The 26375-nt window shown below is 38.7% G+C and overlaps 1 protein-coding gene across 2 annotated transcripts; it reads right to left on the reverse strand.

The window, feature by feature from the left end:
• NBN (nibrin) lies at window positions 1–25377 on the reverse strand. Of its 2 annotated transcripts, none has more exons than XM_033070416.2 (16): window positions 25198–25377; window positions 23592–23725; window positions 21175–21320; window positions 19765–19924; window positions 19225–19328; window positions 17444–17561; window positions 16973–17163; window positions 15882–15982; window positions 14278–14413; window positions 13607–13870; window positions 12866–13331; window positions 10848–10919; window positions 8579–8734; window positions 7491–7604; window positions 6458–6507; window positions 1–4264 (listed from the first exon to the last, which is right to left on the reverse strand). In XM_033070416.2, the coding sequence occupies exons 1-16, from the start codon at window positions 25226–25228 to the stop codon at window positions 4234–4236; spliced, it is 2274 nt and encodes a 757-aa protein (XP_032926307.1). In that variant the 5' UTR covers window positions 25229–25377; the 3' UTR covers window positions 1–4233. The 2 variants fall into 2 exon arrangements, with proteins under 2 accessions (XP_032926307.1, XP_032926298.1); XM_033070407.2 differs by having other exon boundaries at window positions 14278–14422.
• Window positions 25378–26375: the final 998 nt, after the last annotated feature.

Here is a 26375-nt window from a genome sequence, read left to right on the forward strand (position 1 = left end):
TTTTGTTGGAGTATGCTTGCATCATACTTTTTATTTTTTTTTTTAAGATGAGCAATGTAAACACATACAGAAGATTTTCTGTAAGCAACTTGTGAGCAAAACCTCTATTTTGATTAAACAATAAATATTCCTGAGGTTTGCATATGCCAAGCTTGTTTTATCTTAATGTGTGAAAACTGATTATAGGCTGAAGGCAAAAAAATTAAAATAGTGTCATCTAGAAGCCAGTTATCTTGATTTTGAGAAGCAGAGAACTCAAGTCAAATGAAAGATCAAACTGTGGAGGAAAAGGCATTCAGAGAGCTGCAGTGTTCAGGATGAGGGAGGTGCTGTTTTGCATGGATCTGGTGCTGAAAGCAATGACTGACAGATTCCAGTAGTAAAAGCTGCAGCAGAGCAGTACAGGCAGAGCGCTAAAGCACGTGGTAGAGAGTTGCTAGTCAGGGATATGTGATATTGTGTACCATTTTTGTAACTATCGCACTGGAACGTGGTGATGGTGAACAAAGACTGCAAGAGGAAGAGGGAGGAGTAATGGTAAGGAGGAGGGTTCACTTTCTGTCACATTTGGCTTGAATTCTAAGGAGATACCAGAACAACCTGAACACAATTGGATTTGAAAATCAAAAGTCAGTTTGTGAATTTGACTCAAACCAGATGTGGCCAAATGTGACTGAGTATTGACTGAAGAAATAGAAAAGAGCAAGAGAAGAGAGTGCAAGACTCCCTCCAGTTTAACAGGAGAGGGAGAGACAGGAAAAATACAGACTGAGAAATCAATTGTACAACATGGACTGGAGCACGACAGGTGAGTGGGTTAGAGGTAGGTCTACAGTAGAAGCTTCAGCTACTGTCTCAGGAATCAATGTGGAATAGAGGCTAACACACATCAGCAATGAAGGCAAGGAAGGAGACTTGCCATTTCAGAGGAAGTTGATGGGGAGGTGGTTGGAGGGAGGAACTCAAGCTGACTGCAAACACGCTTTCCACAAATAGGAACTGGTGCCATCACAACAAAGAGGGCAGCCCTGACGCACAACCACCACCATTCCAGGAGAAGATGGGGAGTAAGAGTAGGAGAAAAAAGGACAGACTCATAGATGTGAATGGACAGAAATAGAAATCACACTTCAACAGTGAGAATATCTCGGTAGTCTTCTCCAAAAGAAAAACCTGTGGCTTCCCCCCATCCCACGTAGAAAATGGGAAGTCAGCTGAAATTGGTGTGAGTTAAACTGAAAATTAAACATGTTTTCATGCAGGGATACAGCAGCTATGCATGGTTTCAGTAGTACCTAGAGTAATTCAATCTGCTTTAAACTGTTTTCATCAGCTAAGCTGCTGAATGCAAGACTGTATGTTAAGAGCCTTGCTAATAAAAAAGCATATTTAGTTTATATATTGTGTGCATCTCCTTCCTGTAAGCAGTGTGAACAAAGGTAATAAATGTTACCAAAAAAGCATCCCAAACAAACCCTCAAACTCTGTTACACACAAAAAAATGCAAGAAACAAGAGCTGAAGATTTTGCTTAGATGTATTTTTAAGGTGAAGAGCATTATTTTGTCAAAAAGGTGAATATACTTGCAGACCGTCAGTGTGGCAGATGAAAGAAACTGTAGATATCTTCTCTGAACTTTTTTTAACCTTCTAAAGAAAATCAGCACCACATAAGCTCTCCCAGAAACTGAATGGTTGAAACCAGAAAGCACAAGCTGCACAGTGAAAATAGAGCACACAGCACAATTTCTGAACTGCAGAATGCAAAGCTGATGCCCTTGCTTGTGCTCACAGCTTTTGCTGTACCTATAAAAATACCTTAACCCATGAGCTTTTTGTCTTACTCTATGACTCTCCCATCCTGCTGGGGCTGTGTGGCTGCATGGGGCTTAGCTGCCTAATGGGGTTAGCCTACAACAGTATGTTCTATACCATAAAGGAAATACCAGGTGAAGTTAATGCAGAGATAAGGCAGATACTGATGTAATTTACTGGAAATTCGAATTTATGTAATCATGTCCTTTATCATCTACCTCGGAAACTTCAGTAATAGAAGGCCAAACCAGTAAGCCAACAAGCATGTTTCTTCTAATGGCTTGAGACGAGAATCATGCCAAAAATAACTTAAAATTGAAGAAGACTCCAGAATAATGAATAGGACTTGTTACATGAATTTGGTGTTACAATTCAAGTCATGGTTAAGGGGTTGGTATGTCTAAGCTTTTTAATGCAAGCCTAACTTAATATTGAAATAGCAGAAGCTAAGGTGCACTAATGTGCAGGCTTTTCATCAGCTGGACAGCAGCTGAAACTGGATTACAAATCAAACTGTATCACCTACTAGGCACCCTCAAGTTGGAATCCTACAATATTCTGAGCTGAAAGAGACCCACAACTCTTAAATACTAAATTTAAAAAAACAAAAAATTATCAAATCTGGTAAATTCAACTGTCTGGAAAACTGGATTTGAAGAGCCCTAAACATAAAATATGAACAAAAGAGAGCTCTCAGCTATGCCACCAGGGTTGTTTGAGCCCCTAGCAGATTGCAGTCTGAGCAGCTAAGGACTTTAGCCTTTACTTTCTTGTAGAAAGCCCCTATACATTGTCCCTTTTGTCTTTTCACCTCAGAAATTCTCCAGCTGTTTTTTAAAATTGTAAATACAGCCTTTCTGAAGAATCTTGAAGAATCTTGTCCGTTGATACTCTGCTATCCAACCTATTTGCTTGAATTTACTAACAATCAAAAACTTCAGCAGTCTACAAGAGCTCTGTTGGACCAGTAGGTCTTCAGCCAGAAAACCTGGAAATCCTCAGAGTGAGAGTAGAAAAACTCAGCTGAGGGTGGAACAGTCAGTACATCTCCTCCAGAAAGAACTTCAACTGCTTAAGATCAGTCTTTTTAAAGGTAGTTGGTGGATAAGATTTGATGTGCCCTTACACAAACGCTCTCACAGCTTTTGTGGAGCTCAGAAGTATTGGGCTGCAATTTGTGGATCACTCTGGACATTGCTGACCAGCAAGAAGATGCCAAGACAGAACTGAGAAAACACTGGCTTTGGAAGGCCAAATATTTTCTGCATGTTGCAACCATGCACATCTGCTGTCTTGACATACACAGATCTTGCAATGCTGTTCTTTAGATTTGACACACAACAGAGCAGCTTCAAACAGGGCAGTTTATCTTCTTTGTATGCTCAGAGCTCTCAGCAGAGAGAGTAATTTTGTGTCAATTCAATTACATCAACCAGATTACTACCTCACATGAGGAAGGAGAATCTCCCTCTTGAAATAGGATGCAAATAGAGTTACTGTCCGTCTATCTATATGTGATGGCTTCATACAGCTGAGCAGGAAGTCTGGAAAGTTTCTTACTGTACTTGCAGGGGAATCTCACAAATTGCAAGTTCTCAGATCATTAAGATGAGCTCTCCTAATCGACAAACAGGTAATTGTTTCATAGCTTTCCCTGTTAATTAAACTATTTTGAAGGCCATATTTTTACACAGTGATTGCAGAAAGGAAAGGTGTGAGAGAGAGAAATGAGTCATACAATTTAAAATTCCAAATTGGAGGTAAACAGCTCTTAAAGACTTTGTCTGGCTTCGAAGTAGATTTTAGCAAATGAACATTCAACCACACTGATTTAAAAGTGTAAATGAATATATGTTTAAGCAAAAGAAAAAGAAGCTGTTTTTTCAGTTGCAAGATATTATTGGAATAGCGTAGCATATGCTCTATATAATCCACAGAGAAGTGGTTCATTATGAATCATATCATGATCATATCATATCTACCATATCATATCACATCATGATCAAATACCAGTTGCATCTCAGCCTCAATAGATTTTCAATTAAGATAATACCCTTGAAAATACCTAACAAAGCCTTTCTGAAAAAAAAATAGCCTGATGTTAACTTCTTTTTTCCCAAAATAGTACTGACAACCAAACATTAAAAATGCCTAAAATAAACCCTAAGTATCTATAGTATTTTACTGAGCATTACTCTGAAGTGAATAATGGGAAGTTCTTGACAATGGTGCAATCTGTAAGTACCAAGCAGTGAAAGGAACTTTTCTTTTTTCTTTAATAAAAGCAAGACTTACAAAATATGTCTTACAATAAGAGATATTCAAATGATCATATATAGGAACATCATACTGTAACCAGGAAACCTAAGGAACAGAAAGCAGATTTTGCCAGAGAAACACTTTAAATCCTGGTCACAATTTATCTTCTTCTTTTCACATTAGGATCATATCTGCAACAAAAAAAATCGTCACTAATAAGTAAAACAATGGCATTCAAAGTTTATACAGATATACAGTGTGATGCAAACAGCTTTATTATATATTCATAACAAAGTTCAGTGTTCAATCCCTTCCCCGATTACACTCCTATAATTAACTACACTTACTACTCTTTGACTGAAGGATGCATAAGGTGAAACCTGTGTACAAACTTCACCTTTAATGAAATTTTCAGATTTCCTAACTACTTACAACCTTTGAATCTGCATGAACAAGCTTCTCCAAGCCTTTAATGTCCCAACTAAGTTCTTTACTGGAAAAGGACACCAAAACAACAAAAGAGGGAGGGAAAAGGGGTCCTGCATGTTTACACTGATGTATATTTGGCCACAACTTATTCAGACAAAACCTTTCTGCTGCTTCGTACTCCTACGTAAAGCCCTACCCTGCCTTTTATAAAGCTTCTGATTGACTGTTAGAAATTGAGATACTCTCTGGATATACTAAATAGTTACCTGATTTACTACAATATGCTTATAGTTTCACACTACTTGACACTGCTACACCTTGGCCTTATCCATTTGTGGTTTGTCAACCAAAATCCTGCCATTTCTTTGAAATTCTCATGTGTTTTATATTCATGCATGAATAACTTGCAGATAAAACTGAATGATCAGGCAGTTTTACTTCCCTACTTCCGCTTTCATTCATCAAGACTTTTTGCTTAGACATGAAAGTGTGACAACTTCTGCGTCAAATTACATCACCACATAGCTAGAAAGGTATTAGCAGCCACTGCTGTTGCTACACAACTCAGACTTCAAAAATGAAATGTACACCCTTGGAAAGAAATGGTCCACTATTAACTGCTAATGAACAGAGCAAGTTGTTAATGCAGTAAGATTTTCTGAATGCTCTAACATGTATTGATATGTAGTATCATGTTTGTTTGATAGTGATTCAGAAAAAGAATCCCTCTTCACCATATACATTTTTCTACCTAAATGCACAACTTTTGGTGTTAGTCAAATTCATGAGAGGTGAGAAGTCGAACACCGGTCACTTGTTTCTTCACATAAAAACCATAGAAAGTAATGAAGTTCCTGGTAAACAAAATGTGGTCCCTATATGTTGGAATCCAGAAGCCTGCTTTCTGGCACTGACCCCCAGGACAGCACTGCTTTTGACTTGAGGCCTTGGAGAAGGTTTCCAAATTTGAGTGATGGAGTTAGAGTCACAGGTGTGTAGTTAGAATAGATGTGTGTAATTTCACATGGTGAAGGGTTTTGAATTTGGGGATTTTAGAATATAGTTAATAGATATGGGACAAGATGGAGGTTCTTGGGCATTGTCTCTTTCTGTCTGCTTCCTCCTTCTTCATAATTTCCAGTAGCAGTTTTTGGTTGGATAGTTAGTGCTGCACTGCAAGTCACAAGTGTTTGGCTATTGGGTCAAAAGTATAAATAATATAGGTGTTATTTCCTTATTGGACTGTTTAGCTTTAAAAGACCTTGCAACTAGCTAGATTCATCTCCATTTTGCTTGCTTTTAGATGGTAGCTAGAAGTGTTACAGAACTCTCTGTACTTTAGATAAGATTTAAAAAACAACCAGGTCCAAACATGAGAAAATTCGTCTCCTTCATGTTTTTAATCCTGACTCTGAGTGAAGACAGAAGAAAATGAAGGCAAGTCACTAATTAGGTGGTGCAGTTAACCCATTACATCTATACTACCTCTTAAAACAGTTATTTGGTATTATTGCTGTAGCATTGTAACACATTCATTCTAATGCTTAAAGGTCTCTGGACAGCAAATTCTATGGAAGATTCTATGGATTGGATATGGATTCAATGGGGAGGGGCAGAGTGGAGAGATAAAGCAGTTAGGAGATGATACATGATGGAAACCTCACATCAGAACAACAGCAGCTTCAACCCTGTCTGGGAGTGGATACAGAGACACTGACAAACAGTCATGAACATCATCTCATGATACCTCCTCCACCTCACCATGTTAAATGAAGCCTGAATAGCAATTTATTTTTTCCCAGAGAAATTGTTGAATCACTTTGACTACATTCTATACATGGGGGAAATTTTTAAAAGAATAGTCAAAGTAGTCTTTTCCAAAATCAAAATTTGTCCAAAAAAAGATGTGATGCAAAAAATTCACATTTTTCTCAATACAAACATAAAATGCTTACCTAAAGAGATCATCAGCAAGTGATTCTTCTCTTGCTCGTTTGTCTTGTTCCTAAGAAAGTTTATTTAATATTGGATTGTTAAGGATAATTCTAACAAACCATCTAGAAAAACAATATTCCTGCACGAACACGGCTTTTCCTGAAGAAGTAAGTTTTCTCTATGTACTCCATTTAGTGCATATTCACATTAGACAAGTTATTTCACTAAAGAAATTTGGCTACTGCTACCAGCTAATAAATTGAATAGATTGTGAAACCTGTCAATTTCAGTTAGAAATGTGGTTTTTAGAGTTTTAAGCGCCATTATAGAAATATAGATTTTTTAATCTGATTATTTGTGTATAAAGGGAATTTTAATTAACATTATCTATATTCAGGGATTAAAAAAAATGAGATAAGAAGTGTTGATGCAACTAGATCTCAATCAGGCTGTGGAAATAATGACTCACCAGCAAATATTTTTAAGGAAATTACTGGAAAACGAAAGTGCTAGAGAACTACCATAATAAGTGTTTTTTTAGGACTTTTATATCTAGGGATTTGCATAAAAGAAAAATACCTTAAATTTATTCTTACTACATCTCTTCAGTATACTCCAACAGAGTTTTACTCATGCATTTTCTGTTCAGTACAAGAACAAAATATCAGCTGTACTGTACAACTATTTGAGTACAGCCATATAGAAATTGTTTCTAGCTCCCTGTCACATTTTTACAAGTCACAAGTTTACATAGCACTTATTTTACTCATCAAAAGATTGTTCTCATTTAGGTTACTGATTTTCCTTTCTATAAATATTTCTCATTATATGATTCTTGCATGCAAAATTAATTTAAACAACCAGAAAAAGATGAGTGTTCCCACTGAGCTCTGACATTCAGTAACTTTACTACTGTACATGCTCCCATGAGCATGTGAGGACAACCAACCTGCTGAGGTTTTATTTTAAAAATAAAATCCTGAAGTATTCCAGTAATGATCACTTACATTAGTCAAGTTTTTATTTGAACATGTTTAAAAAGTAATTTCTTACCTCCAATTCTTGTCTTAACCAGTCTTCTAGCTCTGAGTTCTTTTTAGCATTGTAAGCAATCAAATCTGATCCTCCAATAATGCATGGAAGTTGTCCTGCCCCAGGGTAAGCTACCTGTCGGACAAAAAATTATTACAACTACAAGGCAAGCAGAGAGCAAGTAAAGATCTATTTTAACAAAAGTCTATTCAGACAGAAGAAAGTCAGGCAGTCTTTCTTTAAAAAATACCATATTTAAAAGGGATTGAAGTTAGAAAAGCATTTACAGAAAGCTCTTAACTCCCTCCTTTTACCAAGAGAAACAAACAAAAATACATCTGGTAAGTTAAATATGCTAAATAAATTTCACAGTGCATTAAGTGGCGTTTAAAATATCGCTAAAAATCAGTTTATATTTTATTGTCAGACTGCATAAGCATCTGTTACAAAGTGGTGGAAAAGAAAATATCAGAAAATTAAAACATTATCTAAAAATGAGAGCATATTCCCAGGAAGCAGTATTATGTGATCACATTCTATGAACAGTATTTTACTGAAATGCCTTTCTAGTCATCTTCTAATATACAATTTTAATTTTTATTTTATTTTTAATATAAACTGAAGTGGTACTTTTACACTGAACACTAAGAATCATTTTGCAATTGTCTTCAGGACCCAAGCAAGCAATCATCTTACTTTGGTATGATACAGATTTAGTTCCATTTAGAAATCCAAGATTTATTAGTTAAAATGAAGGATTCTGAATTAGTCTGTGCTGTATATACAGGTCTTCGGAGAAATGGAATTGCTAGCTTTTGGAGGTACAACCAGTACTTATGGTAGCTATCATTTAACAACTGATTCCAAGCTACAGCTTGGAATAGGGAGTACAAGTATCTAAGTAATCTACCACGAGGTAAACCTTTGTCAACCTAGTACTTCTTCCATCAATTAACAAAATATCTGTTTACAGTATAATATGGTATTTAAATTGTTTCTTTCTTTAGCTATTATCAAATCTTCAGTAATATATTTCTACAATCTAAAGGCAACACTTTTTAGTATTTTTAAATAGTGCCATCTTGTGACCATTTAAAAAACACACTAACCTTTTTGAACATTTTGAAATTTTTCTTTCCCCCATAGCTGGTATTTCTAGGAAGATGACTGTTCTGTCTTGGATGGCTGACAACCAGCGATCTAAACTCTGTCAACAAAAGCCTGCTAGGAAGATTGTTGGAATCATCTTCCAGTTTGCTGTGGTTCTTATGTGGGAAGAAAAAGGAAGAAGCATTCAAGTGTGTGAACAAACATTCAGCATATCTAACAGTACAAACTGTAGGGAAATTATGGTGAGCAGAGCTAAGCAAAAGTTAGGATTACAAAACAGTGAGGGGAAGCAGTAGCCGTGCTAGAATCTAAGAGGATGTATGAACTTCCGGGCCTCCTTGTACACCGTGAATAGAGTAAACTTGTCTGCCGTGGAGTATTTAAATACGTATTTAAAAACACAAGTGAAACAAAGCTGAACATCTTCAGCTCAGTTCTAGCCTACAAATATCTGACCAACTCGAGGGCTGTAAGCTGAATTTGATCAATGCACCAAACTTTTCTTTTCCATGAGAATGCTCACATGCCAGCAAGTCTGCATGCACATTTTGCTGCCTGGGGCTGCATCTATATGGATTCCAGAGGATGTCTGGGTGCAGGAAAAGTTCACAAGTAATATTAAAGGACAGCTGTTCAAGGACAGCTCCAGCCCAGATGCAGTACAGCTGTTTTATAGCAAAATGTAACTAAAAGTCCTTTAATCTGAGCTGACCCTGCACTTTGGTGTACCTGCTCAGCATTCCCTCTTCTTGGGCTGTTTTTTGTATATGAGTGAAAAGGTATTATTCTGCCCCTTGTTAACAGGCTACACTCTTTATCTCTTCAGAATTTTATTTCAGTCTCATTCAGCCTAGTCTCCTCCTCTTCTGCTTCACTACCACTCCAAGCAATTCCCCTCTCCTTCCCTCATCTCACCTACAAAAAATTAGCATGCTATCTACTGTAAATCACTGTATATTACATCTATTTTCCCAATGCTCCATCTCTTCTATTCTAGTTGTGATCTTACAGCAGACAAGATTACATCCCTGGCAGGTCTTTAAGTAGTAATCTAAAAATACATCAATACAATTATCAACTACAGTAAATTCACGAATACAAGCTGCACTGAGTATAAGCCGCATCTCTGGGTGTTGGCAAATATTTCGGTTTTTGTCCATAGATAAGCCGCACCCGAATATAAGCCGCTCTGTCGTTCGCAGCGAGGACCCGTGTGCAATTAGTAACAGAACCGCGGCAGGGCGGGGTTTACTGGCTGAGCTAAGGCTGTGCAGGCTCGGCCCGCTAGGGGCTGCTGACGGGGCCAGGTGGCCCAGCCCGGCACTGCCGCTCGGGGCCGGCCGCCGCTGCCACTGGGCTCGGTCACCCCGGGTCGGCGCTGCCCCGCGGTGGCAGGCAGGGACGGAGCTTCCCCCGCTCCTACGGCAGCGGCGGTGGGCGGGGATGGAGCTTTCCCGCGCCCGTGGCACCGGCGGCGGGTGCGGACAAAGCACCCCGCCTCCTCCCCGAGCCACGGCAATGGCTGTGCGGGGCTCCCGTCGGCTCCCCGATACGCGGCAATGGCGGCGCCCCCCCCCCCCCCCCGTCCTCCCCGGGCCGCGGCAATGGCGGCGCAGGGCCCCCGTCGGCTCCCCGAGACGCGGCAATGGCGGCGTGCACTTCCCCCCCCTCCCCGGGCCACGGCAATGGCGGCGCGCCGCACCCCCCTCCCCCCATCCCGGGCTGCGGCAGAGGAGGGAAGAAGAGAGCTCTCCTGCCTCTCTCCCCGCCCCCCGTGCTGCCTGCAGAGAGCCAGGGCAACACAGTAACACTGTAACAATCACAGAATGCCGGCTTTTACTGGCAGGTGCTTGGCTCGGCACTCTGGCTGGCACGTCTGGGGTTGTAAATGTCAGAAAATTATTCACATATTAGCCGCCCCCGACTATTAGCCGCACTTCCGGGTTTCCACCAAAATTTTTGTCAAATTGCTGCGGCTTGTATTCGTGAAATTACTGTATATTGAAGACTTAACACAAACACATGTAGTTTCAGTAACCTTTAAGTATCCACCCAAATGCCATTACAGAAGCACACAGATGAACTTCATAGTGCACAAGCTGGACTGCATTATTCAAATTTACATATGATTATGTTAAGGAGTACAATCTTCCAAAACTCCTTTAGTCTGAAATAGGATCCAAAAATACTATGTTCTTAGGAGCAAAATTTTGATGTGTTTTTGTACTGCTTTTTAAGGTTCACTGTTCAAACTTGCACTTAGCTTACCAAGTCTTGTGACTCTTGCTTGATGTTACTTTTCATTTCTGAAGTTAGAACTGATCCAAGCTCCTCTTCTTTCTATTTGATTAAAAAATTTTTTAAATATAAAACTGAAATGAAATGGGAATTGAATTATATAAAATTGTTTTCTGCTCTTTATGCTAGAACAAACACATTCAAAGCAACATAAATTTTTAGACAGAACAAAAGGTGCCTTGTACTTCAAATTTTTTATGATTTTATGCACACTGTAACAATTGTTCAAGGTCTTCTCTATTAAAAAAAAATCTCTTTATTTGCTCACTTCAGGTTTTTTCTTTCTTTATTATATTGTCCATCTGTACAATGTTCAAGTCCTGATAGGTTCTGGAAAACTGTAAAAGCTTTTGAATATAAAATGTAGCATTTTCAATTTCATATTTGAAATGTACATGTGTGCAGAAAGGATATTTCATTACCAGGACAAGAAAGTATTATGCAGATTGATTAAATCCTATAGTTCAAAACAAGAGTTGCATTATATAAATTATGTTCAATGGTTGATAAAATACCAGATCAGCTTTATGTACCCTGTGGGTTTGGAGTCAATTACTCACATTCTTTGTCTTGCCAGATGTACAAGATGCATCTACACTTACAGAAAATAGTTATCAAATTTGCCTGTATAATGAAATTTTCTTCCTAGTCCACTGGAAATATATTTTACATGGATAAAGCAGGTCATTATTAAACTATGAGAAGACTTATTTTCTGCAAAAATCTTTAAATGCGTATCTGGTAAAGTACCAGTTTAGTTGCACACAAAATTTTTGTTTCTCCTTCAGAATCCTGACAAGGAGTTAAGACTAGAAAAACTTTCCAAGCACCAAACAATAGACTATTCCAAGCACCAATTTCAGTCTGTCACTATGGTCAGACCTAATAAACCTACTTGCTAATAGTATAAAAAGCAAGAAACAAAATTCTCTAAATTATAGAACCTGTCTTTTAAAGTTTGCCTGTCAGTAAAACACACACAAAAAAAAGCATTATAATGACATTCACACTTCACCAGAAGCAAGCTCCAGCAAAGCATCAACAAGGTGTGAAGGTGGCTTGACCTAAGGATGCACTGGCCACTACTAATTCTTATATGGTCCAAGGAATCCTGCAAATTGCAATTAATCATGCATTCAAACTTTTAAACACTTAAACACAGCCTACATTGTAAATGGACTGGACAGCAAGCATTAAAATATATATTTTAAATAAATAAAAGATAAACTTGTTCTCTTATTCCTATTGTAGTGTTAATAGTCTAGAACTCTCAGCATTGTTTTATTTTACAAACCTGCTTTTCTTTTTATTAATACACTGACCACTAACTCAAGGTATATTGTTTTCTCCAAACGTCTTGGAAAATTTCCTTAGTGTCAAAAACAAAATCAGAAAAATAGTCACAAAAACACAAACTGTGTTTTGGTTTTGCTATTGTTTTTGTTGGTTTTGGTTTAAAATTTCTTATACAGAAATTTTAGTAATCTTTCACACGATATCAAAAGACTGATTTGAAAGATGTTGCACACTACTGTGGCATTCAACAGAAGAGGTCAACTAGAAGTTTCTTCAGAAAATTAATTACATAAAAATAATTGCGAATATCTTAGAATAAATAGCATCATAATTGCAACAAGCAATATGAGAAGTTTTTCTTGGACAAGGGATATATTCTCCTATTCTACTTACAGTATATAAAGTTAAAAAAAAAGAGGAAAAGTTCAGAACACGAGCAGCTTTCAATTCACAAAGAAAAAAATACCAAGAATGAAAAAACATTTAGGCAGGTGTAAAACTCCAATGTTCACAAGTAAAAGATGAATCATTCTAAACTAAAAATTGATGTACAAGATTTAAGCAATTTTACATAAGTTTTACAAAATCACTTTCTGTATGCCGGCAGCCTCCTCCTAGAAGGAGCTAAGTGCATCCTTCTAATAAAGTTTCAAATTTCAAGATTAGGCATCTGAGAAGAATATAAAACTTACCAACACTTTATTTTCCTCTCTTTGATTTACATTTACTTTTGGAATTCTGCTTTCTTTGGTTTCCAAACATTTTCTTCGTTTATTTCTTTGAGTTTCCTGGTCATAATCTGACATTTGATCTTCCCAGTCTATGTCTCCACTTCCAAACACGATTTCTAGTGCTTCTGGATCTTCAGATAAATCATCTACTTCCTTTCTCTTTTTTGATGCATGATTTTCACCAGAAGTGGTTTTAGTGTCTGTTCTATCACTTGTTAGTTTGACACTTTCCCTCATAAGCTTTATACCCATGTCTTCTGCAAAATTTGGGTTTGGGTCCAGGATGTTACTTTTCTTTTGATGCTGTTTTGCTTCACTGTTGCAGATTGAAGAAGCTGTGGATTCAGTGCACTTGGGAAGAGGTGATGACCTTTCCTCCAGTTTTGCTAGTTTGGGTACAGATGTTTCTTCTTCTTCAGCTCTTTCCCTAAGCCAGAAATAAATTACAAAATAAAGAAATTACAAAAGCATTCTTGAGTATTATTAGCAGTACCCACAACATAATAGCTTCCAGGGTTTTACAGACTGCACTGTGAAATTTGAAGTACCTTTGAGGAAAAACCTTCCGTTCTAGGAACTCAACCTAAAAATTACCTTTTTAAGTATGTGTCAAATTAAAAATACATTGCTTGAGTCAAAATTTTCCAGAAACAGGATGAGCATACCAATAAGGGAAGTAATGCCAAGAACGTTTCAACGCACCTTTTTCTAGAAACTGGGAAGTAATTTGTAATTGAGTTCGACTGGTGACGTGAAGCACTCGCACAAGGTTTGCCAGCTTCTGAACTTTTAGATGGGGAGACAGGCTGACTTGTTTGACTGAACCCAGATGTTCTGTTCCCTCTAGGTATTGATGTTCCTGCATTTACACTGCTACTTGTGCCACTGTTTTTCTTTACAGCAGTTGTATCCTGGAAAACCATTTTCCTTTGTCTATGCACCTGGGTATTTTTCTCTATCTCCATACTAGATTAGAAAGGAAAGAAATACTTAATGACAGACAGGATCAGAGATACATCAAATCAGAGATACACTTTTTAAAAAAGTTATACCTGTACTTTAACTAAACTTATAAACAATGTGCTAAAAACAAACTGCAAAATCTGCTATGATCAATATATTTTTATAACTGTGAAATGGCTTGAAAATCTATAATAGTTCAGACAGTCAAGACAGATAAGCAGTATTCACATTTGCATCTGGAAGTCATCTAAGTCCTGTGGGATGCTTTCTGTAATCTAGTACTCATAAGCAGAAATTATCTCACTCCAGACAAGTGACAATTTCATGAATAGCATTTCTAACAGTTCCTCTGCCACAAAGGACTGGTTTATTTGCAAGTATTAGCTTAGAAATTTCCATTAATACTTTACCATGTCTGCTCTTCTGTATCAGCTATGCATAAGGTGCTGCTATCTGCAGCAGTTGGCATTACGGTTTCATCCACAGCCAGACTCTGGGAAATGGCTCGGCCTACGGCAGCTGATGCAGGAGAACTTCCAGGTACAGCTGCAAGACCAACACGAGAGAAGAATTCAAAGGTTAATATCAAATCTGTTGTTTCTTTGAACGTGCTATCACACATTACCTGATCACATGAGATCTTTGTAAAATTATTTGAAAGCAGTTTTAATTAAAAAATAAGTAGATTTATTAATTTAAAAACCTGACAAATAGTTCTAAAGAACCATATTCTGGAATTCAGATTTAGTTAAATATTCCATAGATCAAGTACTGGAATACTGCTTAAATAAAAATGAAGCATAATGGGAAAACATATTTTACACAATGTACGCATTTACACAATGTACTTAAAAAATCATGTGGTATATATTTTATGGAAAAAATAAAATATATATAATGTAACATGTAGATCATGCAAAACTATCAGAGCATAAAATTCCTTGTATTTACTCCTTTACGACAATCTCTAACATGGTTATTGTATCCGGGATACAAGTGTTTTTTAATTTTAAACAGTGCTCCCTTTATTTACACAATTATTTACACAATTTCAGACCACTTAACTTTTATCCAGTCGAATCATTCAGACTGGAAACAAGAATCAGCATCTCTGCCAGTACTGCATATGTCTCTCTCTATTCAAAATAGATTTTTCAAGTAAGTAATGTTCCTACATGTAAAGACAAGCTTATGGATTTTTTTCTTTGATTTTAAAAATAATAGTAGCATTTTCTACCTGATACAACATTTTTAGAACAATACAGAACCTATGAAATATAATTCTGAAAATTTCATAGCAACAAAATACAGAATAACATGAAGAGGCACGAAAAGATGATTTTACAAACAAAATCTCTTTCTGTCTCTCAAAGACTTTTATTACTACCACATTAGCAAATACAAGCTTCAAGTCAAGACTTGGAACATCCACTTCCAAACTACTTCAGCAAATGTGGCAATCATGTCTCATTGTCTTAACTTATGGAAAGATTATTTTTAGTTTTGAACTCTGTGAGAGGTGATTGTATTTTCCTAAAGCAAATTCTGACTTGTGCAAAGGGTAAAAAAGAAGAAAGCAAACCTTAAATAAACCTCAATAAATTATTTCCATTCTTGTCCTCTTGATTTCTGACATTCATCTTTTACTTCCTGATTACCCCAGTCTTTTACAAAAAGACAGAATTCAAACTACCACATACATATGAATTCAGTGGTGCCTAAAAATATGAATGTTTTTATCTTTCCTTTCAAGGTCACTGTTCTGTGTGTCTGCCTTTTAGGCTAGTTTTAGATCTACTTTTTTATTTACATCTAAGAGCAATATAATTTTCATTGCAACTTACTGCAAGGCCAACTACCTCTTTGGAGCCATATACATTTTCCATAGAATGTCACTCATTTTAGTGGTCTTGCAAAACAGAACAACTTGAACATCACAACTGCTTCTCTTACACAAAAAGAAATGCTGCCTCTTTGAGGCTCTTTAACTCACTACTACCCTTCTTCCAATTACCTTTGGAAGTAGGTTGCTTTTGAGGGTTGCAGTATTTTTCTGTAGACATGAAGATAACTGCCAATCCAATTTCTGCCTCTGGAATTGCCCTAAGATTCTTGCTGTTAATATGCAAATTAAAAAAAAAACAAACAAAAAAAAGGTTACTCAGTATTTCAAAATATTCCATTCCTCCTACCAAAAAAAACCCAAAAAAACCCCAGCCTACACTACAGTTTTTTTCCAACAGACTAAGTCAGCACAATTATCCTGCATTATAGCCAAGTCCTATACGAATGAACTCACTTGTTTCCTGCTGCTGTGGCCACTGTCCAGCTCCAGTAATCTGACCCACACAGCTCTCTGTTCCTGGTTTTTGGGCATTTAACCAATTATGCTCTACCTCTGATTAAAAAAATGTGTGAAAAGATACTTGGAAGACCTGACCCCTCTTCTGTTCTACAGCCACGAGGAAAGACTGAGCACTGTCTTCTCTACCTAGCAGGAAAATTTAGGGGAACTAGGCTTACATGTTAAGGATTGAGATTTGTTTTACTGTTTTGATAAAACGGCATAATGATAATCCTAACATCTATAATGTTACAACACAGTCTGCCCTCTCAAACAAAACCTGCCACCAAAACAAAAACTGATTCGCATTTAACAGGTGTTCTTCAAAAACATTGTATACAAATAATTACACAACAACAAATCACATGACCTCAAGGTGCCATCTCATCTCTTTTTGATGAAGTACATATAATTAATGAACTATCATAAATTATCTATTTTGCATTCTTAGAATATATTAGAGGAACTACTTGCTGCCTGTAATTTCAAAGCTGCTTCATTACAATGAATTTCTGTAGAACTCAGTTCTACAGAAAAATTTAAAAAAGAATCTAGAAATTCCATCAAATTCTCACAGAATTGCAAAGTCCTTTCTTTCCCACTTCAAGAAGTTTTAGTTGTTCTGCCAAATACCCAGAACAATGAAAAAATGCCCTCTTTATAAGCAACCTCCTGCTTAAATATGTATGAAAATGCCATGACCAAGTCTCTGTAGAAATTCTGAAATTATCCTACCGCTGTACAAGAGAACAATGCTGCACCTTTCTAAGACAGTCAGAATGGAATCAGTCCTGTTTGTCATAGAGACAGATCCTGAGACCTGAGAGTCTGTCAAACCCACATCAACTACACAAACTTCAGGAGAAAGTAGTAAAGGCATTTCTTTTCTTCCTTCTGTCATCAACTTTGCTTCCCCTCCTCCAAGAGTAACTGCTGGACCCAGTTTCTTGTGCTAAAGAGAGAAAGCGAAAAAAAGTGAAAAAAAATCTTAGAATGCAGTCATTTTGGAGGTATCAGAATATAGAACTATCAATACAGTGTTTCTCACTGATGCACTACTGCAGATGCTCCTCCTCTACACTCTATCTTGTTTAAGCCATTGTACTGTAGTATAAATACACAGAATTCCTTATTTTCTGATGAACTCGAAATGAGTGTGATTTCAGAGTGAACAGATCTGTACTTTGTTACCTACCCCTGAAATATTTTTGCAGTGTAAAAAGCCTGATTACCTGCTTGGCAGTTAGAAATATAAAAGTTTTTCCACTGAATATTTTTTTCCTTTCATGATGCTCAGATAAATCCAGATTTTCAGTACCAATGGAAGGCTCATCAACTGGAGGATAAAAGCTGCAAGAACAGAAAATGAAAATTACAACTCTCTTTGAAAGCTATATAATGTATATACTGCTAGTGTCACTACCTTTCAGCCAGTTCAGGTCCTCTCAGTATCTTAAAAGTTAGCAAAAATATCTCAGAAAGGTAAACATATCCATCTGCTTCTTTTTTAGGGAGCACTTGAAAGCCAATTACACTGTCACTGCTGCATTAAATGGACACACATCCTGGTTGCCAGACAAATACAGTGTTTACTTGTTCCTACAAGACACAGGAACAGCAGCCTTACCACCAGGTAATACTCAACCAAACAATTTTCAAGTTGCACAACCAAATACTAGCTTTTGATGGCTTGTATGACCTGTACTACAAAAGAAAAAAAAAGATCTCCCAGGAAAGTATTTCAGAGTACCAAGTAGTTTGTTTAGCCTTCTTACATCCTCAGAAAACAATGTAAAAGTTTAAGTAGAAGGGAAAGTTGCAATTCATTCAGATTCTCCCTTTCTTCTGAAACTGAAGAACAGATGAATTTTAAGCCACTCACAGATTACTGATTTGACATATTACATAAACTCTGCTAATGTAAAGCAGCATCTAGAAACTAAAGATTATTTCCCACTCATGACTCCAGATGGGCATCTGCATTTTTCTAACCAAGTAGTGTCATGTTCTGTGAAATATATTTTACCACATATCAAGCACAGCTTATTGTGAATCCTTTCATTTTGTTTCTATTTCCATGTGTGCACCAGAAGTTTGTTTAGTATCTACCAAGGATCAGACTTCAAACTATTCTACCAATGGCTAGTAACACACCTACTAAAGAAAATAAATTGCCATTTCCTAACATATACGCATATTTATGCACATATGGATGTATATACAGAGCGGGAATTTTTCACCTGTATAAACCATGCGTTCAGACAATAAAAAAACAACCACAACCCCCAAACAAAACACAAATGTCTCCCTTTTCAAGGTAAAGTGAGTAGTAGTATGGGCTCTGATGAAATTGTCACATACCATATTGTGACTATTTTACATTTCTCGTTGAGAAAATAGCTTTTCTGGTTATTCTGCAACATTTAATAATTCCAAATTAAGAATTCCCTTTTGAAGTTAATTTAACCATGAAAACAATGAATATTTTATTCTCAATTAGTGAAGGCAAATGCACATGACTTGCACTTCATCTCTCAACAGATAATTAAAAACCTCTTCTATTTCAGAGAATTCAATGGTCAGGTTAACTCTGTTCTGACCAAAGTTTACTGTAAACTCAGTAACCAACAGCACACTGGGAAGATATATCTATGTAATGAAATAAACTTGATACTATTCCTTTTATAAAAAAGTGCAATATCTTTATTTTTATGTATCAATTCCCAGAAGTGTTTGAAGCAAGATTTAAATACCAACAAGTTCCTTTTCAGAGACAGGAACACATCTAAGCATAAAGTAAATTCCAGAGCTCATTTTCTAACTCCAGGGATGAGAATAGTAAAATTGCTGGAATATTAAAATGTTAATCATATTAAGGATTCCTCCACAAATAAAATTACTGTGAATTGCACATTATGTCAAAAATTATCAGATAAATGTGTAGTTATTGGATAATCTAACCCCCATGAATTTCATTCTGCAACACAGTAAACATGATGATTTGGCAACTTACCTTTCATGATTTGGCAACTGTTGCCTGGACTGAATAGCTCTGATTAATTCAGAAAAAAACTCTGGTTTTATAATTGGTCGAGCACAAATCAAAGCACATATAGTCTGAAAAAAACCCCAGAAAATACAAATTTACTGCATAGAAAAAGTTCAATTAGCATATGGTTCGACTGACATTAGCTTTTTAAGATCTAAGATGTGGAAAATATCAAACAAATAAAACAATACTGATTTGTGATTCTAGGATTGTTTTGCTTCTAACAACCTAGCTTTTTATTGATTAAAGTTATGAAAATGTAGAAGGCAACTGATAAAAATCCCTAGGTGTTCAAAACTTGCTTTTTTTGTTTTCTTTCCCTTCAACATCCTGTTGATATACACAGCTAAACTTGGAAAATGAAGACACACAGCTAAACTTGGAAAACGAAGAGTTGACTACAGTTTCATAGAGAAAAAAAATCTTGAACAGGTTTAGAATTTAATTAGCATTTGTGGGGAAAACTGCAGAGCAATGCTATCAACAGGGAAAAGCTCAACATACCTTAACAGTAACTTTTACTGACACCATTACAAGGTGGGTACACTCTTTTGTCCATTCATTCACCACAAGGCCTCCAAGCTGATGGATGGCTTGATTTAAAGCATTTTTCTGAGCTACATCTAAACACGAGGAGCAGACAACCAAAGGTTCATATTCTACTCTGCAAAGAACAAGCAAAAGAATTGCTTAAGTTAATTAAGTCAAACATTATGATGAACAGAACTGACTTAACTATCCCATTTATACCTCTCAGAAATCTAAAGGAAACAAAATAAAAAAGACCTATACTCTAATCTAGAGAAAAATAAAATCTTCCCGCTTTAAAATTTCCTGAAAAAACAAAATACTAATTTTTATTCAGAAAAATTAACAACAATTTGACCTGATGTCTGAAATATTTCTATGGACTTGTGGCTATTTTACAGACATCACATATAATTAGTCCTTCAAGAATAGTGCAAGGTCTGGGAATATCAAAAGCAATTTGAGTGTGTGCCTCCAAAAGCAAAAGTGTGTTCAAGTATGTTCAACAGGACAGGTCACCAACAGATTAGTACTTAAAAAACACAAGTGTCATAGAATGTAATTTCAAGTAGCATTTTCCTAACATTGCCATTATTCTTGACCATAAGCCTTTATATATATATATTTTAGATCTTCCATACAAAATTCCATTATTTAATTTTTAAATTATTTAGATTTTTTTCTACTTTGTAAACTTTCCAGTAAAATAGTCATGACGTATCTGGTCTCAAGGTATGATTTCTGTATCGTGTTTCAAGTATGTTTACCTAAAATATAAAAAATTACTTTATTGTAGTAATTAGAGGAGATTGACAAGTTTTTTCTAACAATAAATAATACCAGCAGCACTGATAAAACTGAATAAAATTTTAAGGCACAAAGCCACCTTCTGGTTACTTTAACATTGATTTTACTTCATTTCCAGAAGCACTTCCTATAAATAAACAGATAGCACTGGCCACCATATCACAGAAAAAGATCAAGCTGACTTCACATCCTACTGCAATGTCAGTCCTTTTCTCATTACATTATGAACAGCTAACAAGGGCTCCCACAAACTGTAAACCTTTCTCCCTTCTTTTCGTTTGGTGTAGGATTTTGTTCTTTGCCTAAAAGAGACTGAAACGACTCACTGTACATGACATAACTTCTAAAATGCCAATGCTTTCTTATCTAAGTTTAATCACCTACTGTCAAAATAAATTATGTAAAAATATATGTAAAACTATTTCAGAAGCAGGTGTGGAACACAGGCAAAATACTACTCACCTCCTTTGCTTTCTAAAAATTCATCACTGCTGTATCACTTGCAAAGCTGTATGATGTGCTAAAACACTCTTCTAAATAATTAATTTTCACTCGATATTTTATAATCAAAACACTTACCTAAACTTGCTCTCAAAGACTCCAAAGTTGATTCTGTCACCAGACTGCAAAGAAACTGAAGTACCATTGAGTTTTGATCCATTAACAAAGGTACCATACTTAGATGTATCTCTTACTGTTAATACAGGTACTGAGAGAGACTGACTCTGAAAATAAACGTAAATAAGCCATTATAGTTTATCAGAATGAGACAGTTTTATCAGAAACAAGTTTTTATCACTGTGGAACAAAGCAATGGATAAATAAGAAGCAGCCCACAAAATACCATCTTAAATAAAAACTTTGAATGATGAGGGTTGCTATATGTAATTATTTATCTTCTGTTTTTCACTGTAAAGGAATGAGAGAAAATAAACATGTTTTTAGCTTTAGAACTTTTGTGCTTCTTACACTTCATCTTTTGGAGACTACACTTTGTCTTTCTGGAGACTGTGAATGGCAGTCATTCATTGGACCAAAGCCTGAGCTAGTGCAATTTAGCAAGGCTCTGAGATTTATTATTTTTTTCACCTATCACTCAGTTCTATCCTGGGCATTGGACTGAATAGTAAGTACAGTAATTTCACGACTATAAGGCGCACCTTTTGACTGAAATTTTCCCTCGAACCCGGAAGTGCGCCTTATAGTCCGGTGCGCCTTATCTGATGTACAAAGTTGCGACATTTGCCACCCCGGAAGTGCGAGCCCGCTGGCATCGGGGCGCCCCCCCGCACGGAGGGGGCGAAAGCCACCGGAATCAGAGTGGCCGCCGCGCGGGAAGGGGGAAAGCCACTGGAATTGGAGCGGTCGTCACGCGGGGAGGGCGAAAGCCGCTGGAATCGGAGCGGCTGCTGCACGGGAAGGGGGAAAGCTGCCGGAATCGGAGTGGCTGCCGCACGGGGAGGGGGAAAGCTACCGGAATCGGAGTGGCCGCTGTGCGGGGAGGGGGAAAACCGCTGGAATCAGAGCGGCGGTGGCACGGGGCAAGCCTGCCGGCATCGGGTCACCCGGAGCGCCAGGGAACTCCCGGAGCAGCGGGGCCCTGGGGACGCTGCACGGAGCGGCGGCGGGCATAGCCCGGCCCTGCCGGGTACAGGCGGGCCCGGGGGCCCATGGCTGCCGGGTTGGGGCGGGGCCTTGGCCAGCAACTGCGCGGGGGGAGCTGGGGGCGGAGCCTCGCTGCAAAAAACAAGTGCGCCTTATAGTCCGGTGCACCTTATGGTCACGAAATTACTGTAAAAGCCTGAGGTCACCTGAGGGCACTTTGTTGCACTTCCTCCCATGAGGAATGCTAGTCTTCTCCAAACTGCAGGAAATGGAGACACCAGCATCTCTTGAGAAGAAGTTAAATACTGTCAGATTTCCAAAGTGGTTCACAAGCCAGTGAGAACACTGACAGCTTGTTTTTATGAAATTCTGCCATGCAGTTACATGCTATTTTACAGAATGGATGAGGTTGGAAGGGACCACTAGAGGTGATGTAATCCAACCCGCCTGTTGAAGCAGGTTTCCTTATAGCATGCTACTCGGGAATGTTTCCAGACTCCTTTGGAGTATCTCTAGAGACAGAGACACCACAACCTCTCTGGGTACTCTGTTTCAGTGCTGAGTAAAGTTCTTACTCATGTTCAGGTGCAACTTTCTGGGTTCCAGTTTCTGTCACTGTCTTTTGTCCTATTGTTTGGCATCACCAAGAAGAGCCTGGCTGCATTCTCTTGACACTCTCACAGCTACTGAGAGACATTAATGAGGTCTCTTCTGTCACCTTTTCTTGAGGCTGAACAAGCCCAGATCCCTTAGACTTTCCTCACAACTAAGGTGTTCCAGTCCTCTCATTATCTTCATAGCCCTCTGCTGGACTCATTCAATAGTTGCAGTATTAAAGGGACAAATATATTTTGCATATTTATTTTAAACACTACATAAGACTACATAAATGAAATTATTACTGTGTGGCTTCAAAACCTCCATATATGTCACAACACTTAGTGACAGTAAATTGCTGATTGCTAACTCTCCTTGGTACATTTTTCTTTCCCGTGCCCTAAGCAAATACAGAATTAATGATGTGAAGTGAAACTGAAACTAAGTATACAGTAAAACAACTGAAGCACTCCCCAGAACCTAAAATTTGCCTGTGTAATGAAACTTAATTGCATAATTTTCCTTCTATGATTATTTTAATACAAATTCCTTTGAATCTTCACTCTGGGATAAAAGGAAGCTTGGACTACTAAAATCATACCACTAAATTCCTCAATGAAAGCAAACATCCTAAGGGGGGAAAAATAAATTTCAAGATAAAAAAAAAGACAGGTGATCAATGGTTCTACTCCAAGCATAACACTGGTGAGAGCAAAACAAGAGTATGCATGGTCATGGCAGCCTGAATTATCCCCACAGAGCACTGATAATGCAGTAAAATGGTGGCTACTTACAGAGCTTGTTTCAGACTGATTTACAGTCAGAACTGCGTGACTTCGACTGATAGACTGATCATCCTGAATTAAAATTGTGCAGTTCTTGCGTCCAACAACATATTCTACACCGCTTAGAAGCCGATATGGCTCTCCTGGAATCAAACAGGAGACAGAAAAATACCAGTTTAAGAAAAAACACCAAAATACCTGAAGCACGTAGGAGAGACACTGAGGAGTTTGTAGTACATTTAAATTCCAGTTTTGCCAAGCATCTTTAATGGTCAGAACATTAGCAGTGCTAATCATGCCAAGGTTGTGGGTTTTATCCCTCTGTGTGCCATTCACTTCAGAACAGGACTCAATGATCCTTTTGGGTCCCTCTGCATTCTGTGATTCTGATTAGGCTGATTAGAATTATGCATTTAGCTTATACAGAAAACCTTTATTTCTTGCTCCCTTGCTGTCTACCATAAAAGGATACATTGTATGACAAAGCAGTTTCAAAAGTGGCAGCACACTTTTTTCAAGAATAACATATTTTTACCAATACTTTCTTGAAGATTAAGTGTAACATTTAGAAGAAAAAAAATCCCCACAATGTAAGATACCTTTGCAAGGGTACATAATTTTTTGAGGTTATATTATTTATTCATAACTGATTAAGAGGTTCAGATGTCCTAATGCAAGATTTTCAAATCAAATAGATACTTAGTAAGTTCAGCCTCTGATCAATGCTTCTGCTTCAGCGTCTGCTTTGTACCTGTCCCCATGGTGGCTTCCCAGTGAATGGCTTGACTCTCTCCCTGAGATGTGCTACCACCGGTCAACAGAACATAAAATGTTTCTTGGTGAATATGAGTAAGTAGAGACAAATTCCAGTTATCAACCCTGGCAAATAACTTTCCAAATATGAACTGTGCAGAAATGATCATTGTGAATAGAATGAAGAGTGTTTTGATTCACTCAAGAGCTCTCCAGGTAGTTTATTTCAGCAGGATTAGGTGCTGTATCGACCAGGAAATAAATCAAACATCCAAAATTTCCTTACAGTGAACCAGGAAACAGAGAGTAGATGCAGTTATTAGGTGTGTTCCTTACAAGCACTTAGAAAGAAATGTATGTATTTATTATATGATACCTATTACTAAAGCTCCTATAGACAAGAAAACGAAGAGAAGTATAGAGGCGATTTAGTTTCAAAACTCTGCATGCAAGAAACACCATGAAGTTCAACACCCGGTCCTTAAAACATCAACACAACAGTTAAACACCGTTTCTGAGGTTGCTGCCTCTGAGCTCAACTCTGAGGTATTTCAAAGCAGGACTCTAACCTGCAGCACCCTAACACATCCCACACAGGTTCGAAAATAAGCCCTACTAAATTTAACAGGAGCTGTGATCGGCAGTGCTCCAGGGAAATACGGAGGCTCCGCCGTGGACGAAGGCCCAGAGCGACGCGGACTCAGAGCACCATCGGACAGCGAGCCCGGCAGGAGCCAGCCCAAGGGAAGCGCCGCGCCGGCACGGCCGGGGACGCGCGCAGGCGCCGGGCGGGACGGGCAGGGGGCCCGCAGTGCCCAGGCCCGGCCCGCCAGAGCGGCGGCGGCGTCTGGCGCTCCCTCACCTGTTCCCGAGGCGGGCACCAGCTTCCACATCCTGGAGCTCCGCCCGGCAGCCCCCGGCGGGCCGGGATGTGACTGGGCCGGGAAGAGAAAATCCCAAGATCCGACCCGCCGCGATCCCGCGCGCCGGGCCGGGATAAGGGAGGGACGCGAGAGCGCCGCCTACTGGGCTCGCGCAATCTCTGCGGCGGGGTACCGGCGCGCGTGCGCGGGGCGGGGCCGGGCCGAGGCGGGGCCGAGGCGGGGCCGATGGGGGGCCGAGGCGGGGCCGAGGCGGGGCCGAGGCGGGGCCGAGGCGGGGCCGAGGCGGGGCCGAGGCGGGGCCGAGGCGGGGCCGAGGCGGGGCCGAGGCGGGGCCGAGGCGGGGCCGAGGCGGGGCCGAGGCGGGGCCGAGGCGGGGCCGAGGCGGGGCCGAGGCGGGGCCGAGGCGGGGCCGAGGCTGGGGCTCTCCCGCCGCTCTGCTGTCGCAGCCGGTCCCCTTCTCCCCTTGGCAGCGTGGATCGGGGCTGGCATCTCCGGCCCCATGGGCAGCCTTTCACAGGAGCCACCTCTGTGACCATCCCCGCTACTAAAAACCATGGCTGTTGGATGAAAAATCCATAAAGGCCGCACAAGGACTACCAAATCTTTTCACTATTCAAACATTTTAGCAAACCAGAGCATTCATGTTCATTGGCGGCCAGTTATCTAGTTCTCTCATTAATTAGTATTCTATCTTCCATTGGTTAATGATTCTCTCCCTTCTCATGCTGTTTAGTCCATGTGCTCAGTCTTTCTCTTCGTTTGGGTCAGTGGACAATCTCCCCATCAGAAATACTTTGTACCCAGTCAGAGCTGACTTGAGCGAAGTTGCTGAGTTGCCTTATTTTTTTTCCCCTTATTTTGGGGATTCTGCCAAATGCTCTTGTATCCCATAAATTCGGCATTCTTCGTGTACACTGTCAGTGGTACAACCTTATTCCCAAGTTTTGTTAATCACTCTCTAGGTCTGAGATCATGGAAACATGTCAAGCCCTAAGCCTTAACAAGGCAATTCCACTGACAAATAATTTGTCTTTCACCTGGACATCGCTTAGAGCTTGTCTGCTCCTTTCTTGTTGATTAATCTTGAAAGCATACAAAGATCAAACATCAAAAATCAAACATCAAAGAACGCCTTTTCTTAAAAAAAAACGTTTAC

The sequence above is a fragment of the Catharus ustulatus genome, chromosome 1 (assembly GCF_009819885.2).
Source record: "Catharus ustulatus isolate bCatUst1 chromosome 1, bCatUst1.pri.v2, whole genome shotgun sequence".
Classification (NCBI taxonomy): domain Eukaryota; kingdom Metazoa; phylum Chordata; class Aves; order Passeriformes; family Turdidae; genus Catharus; species Catharus ustulatus.

What these genes read in the sequence shown, in the direction of transcription:
- NBN (XM_033070407.2), bottom strand. Translation starts at nt 25,228, where the DNA reads ATGTGGAAGCTGGTGCCCGCCTCGGGAACAG. An exon ending in TTCCCAGTTTCTAGAAAAAG is followed by an intron (nt 13,332 to 13,606) that starts GTGCGTTGAAAC and finishes TTTCTGGCTTAG; the next exon opens with GGAAAGAGCTGAAGAAGAAG. An exon ending in ATTTCAAAATGTTCAAAAAG is followed by an intron (nt 7,605 to 8,578) that starts GTTAGTGTGTTT and finishes TTTGTCCGACAG; the next exon opens with GTAGCTTACCCTGGGGCAGG.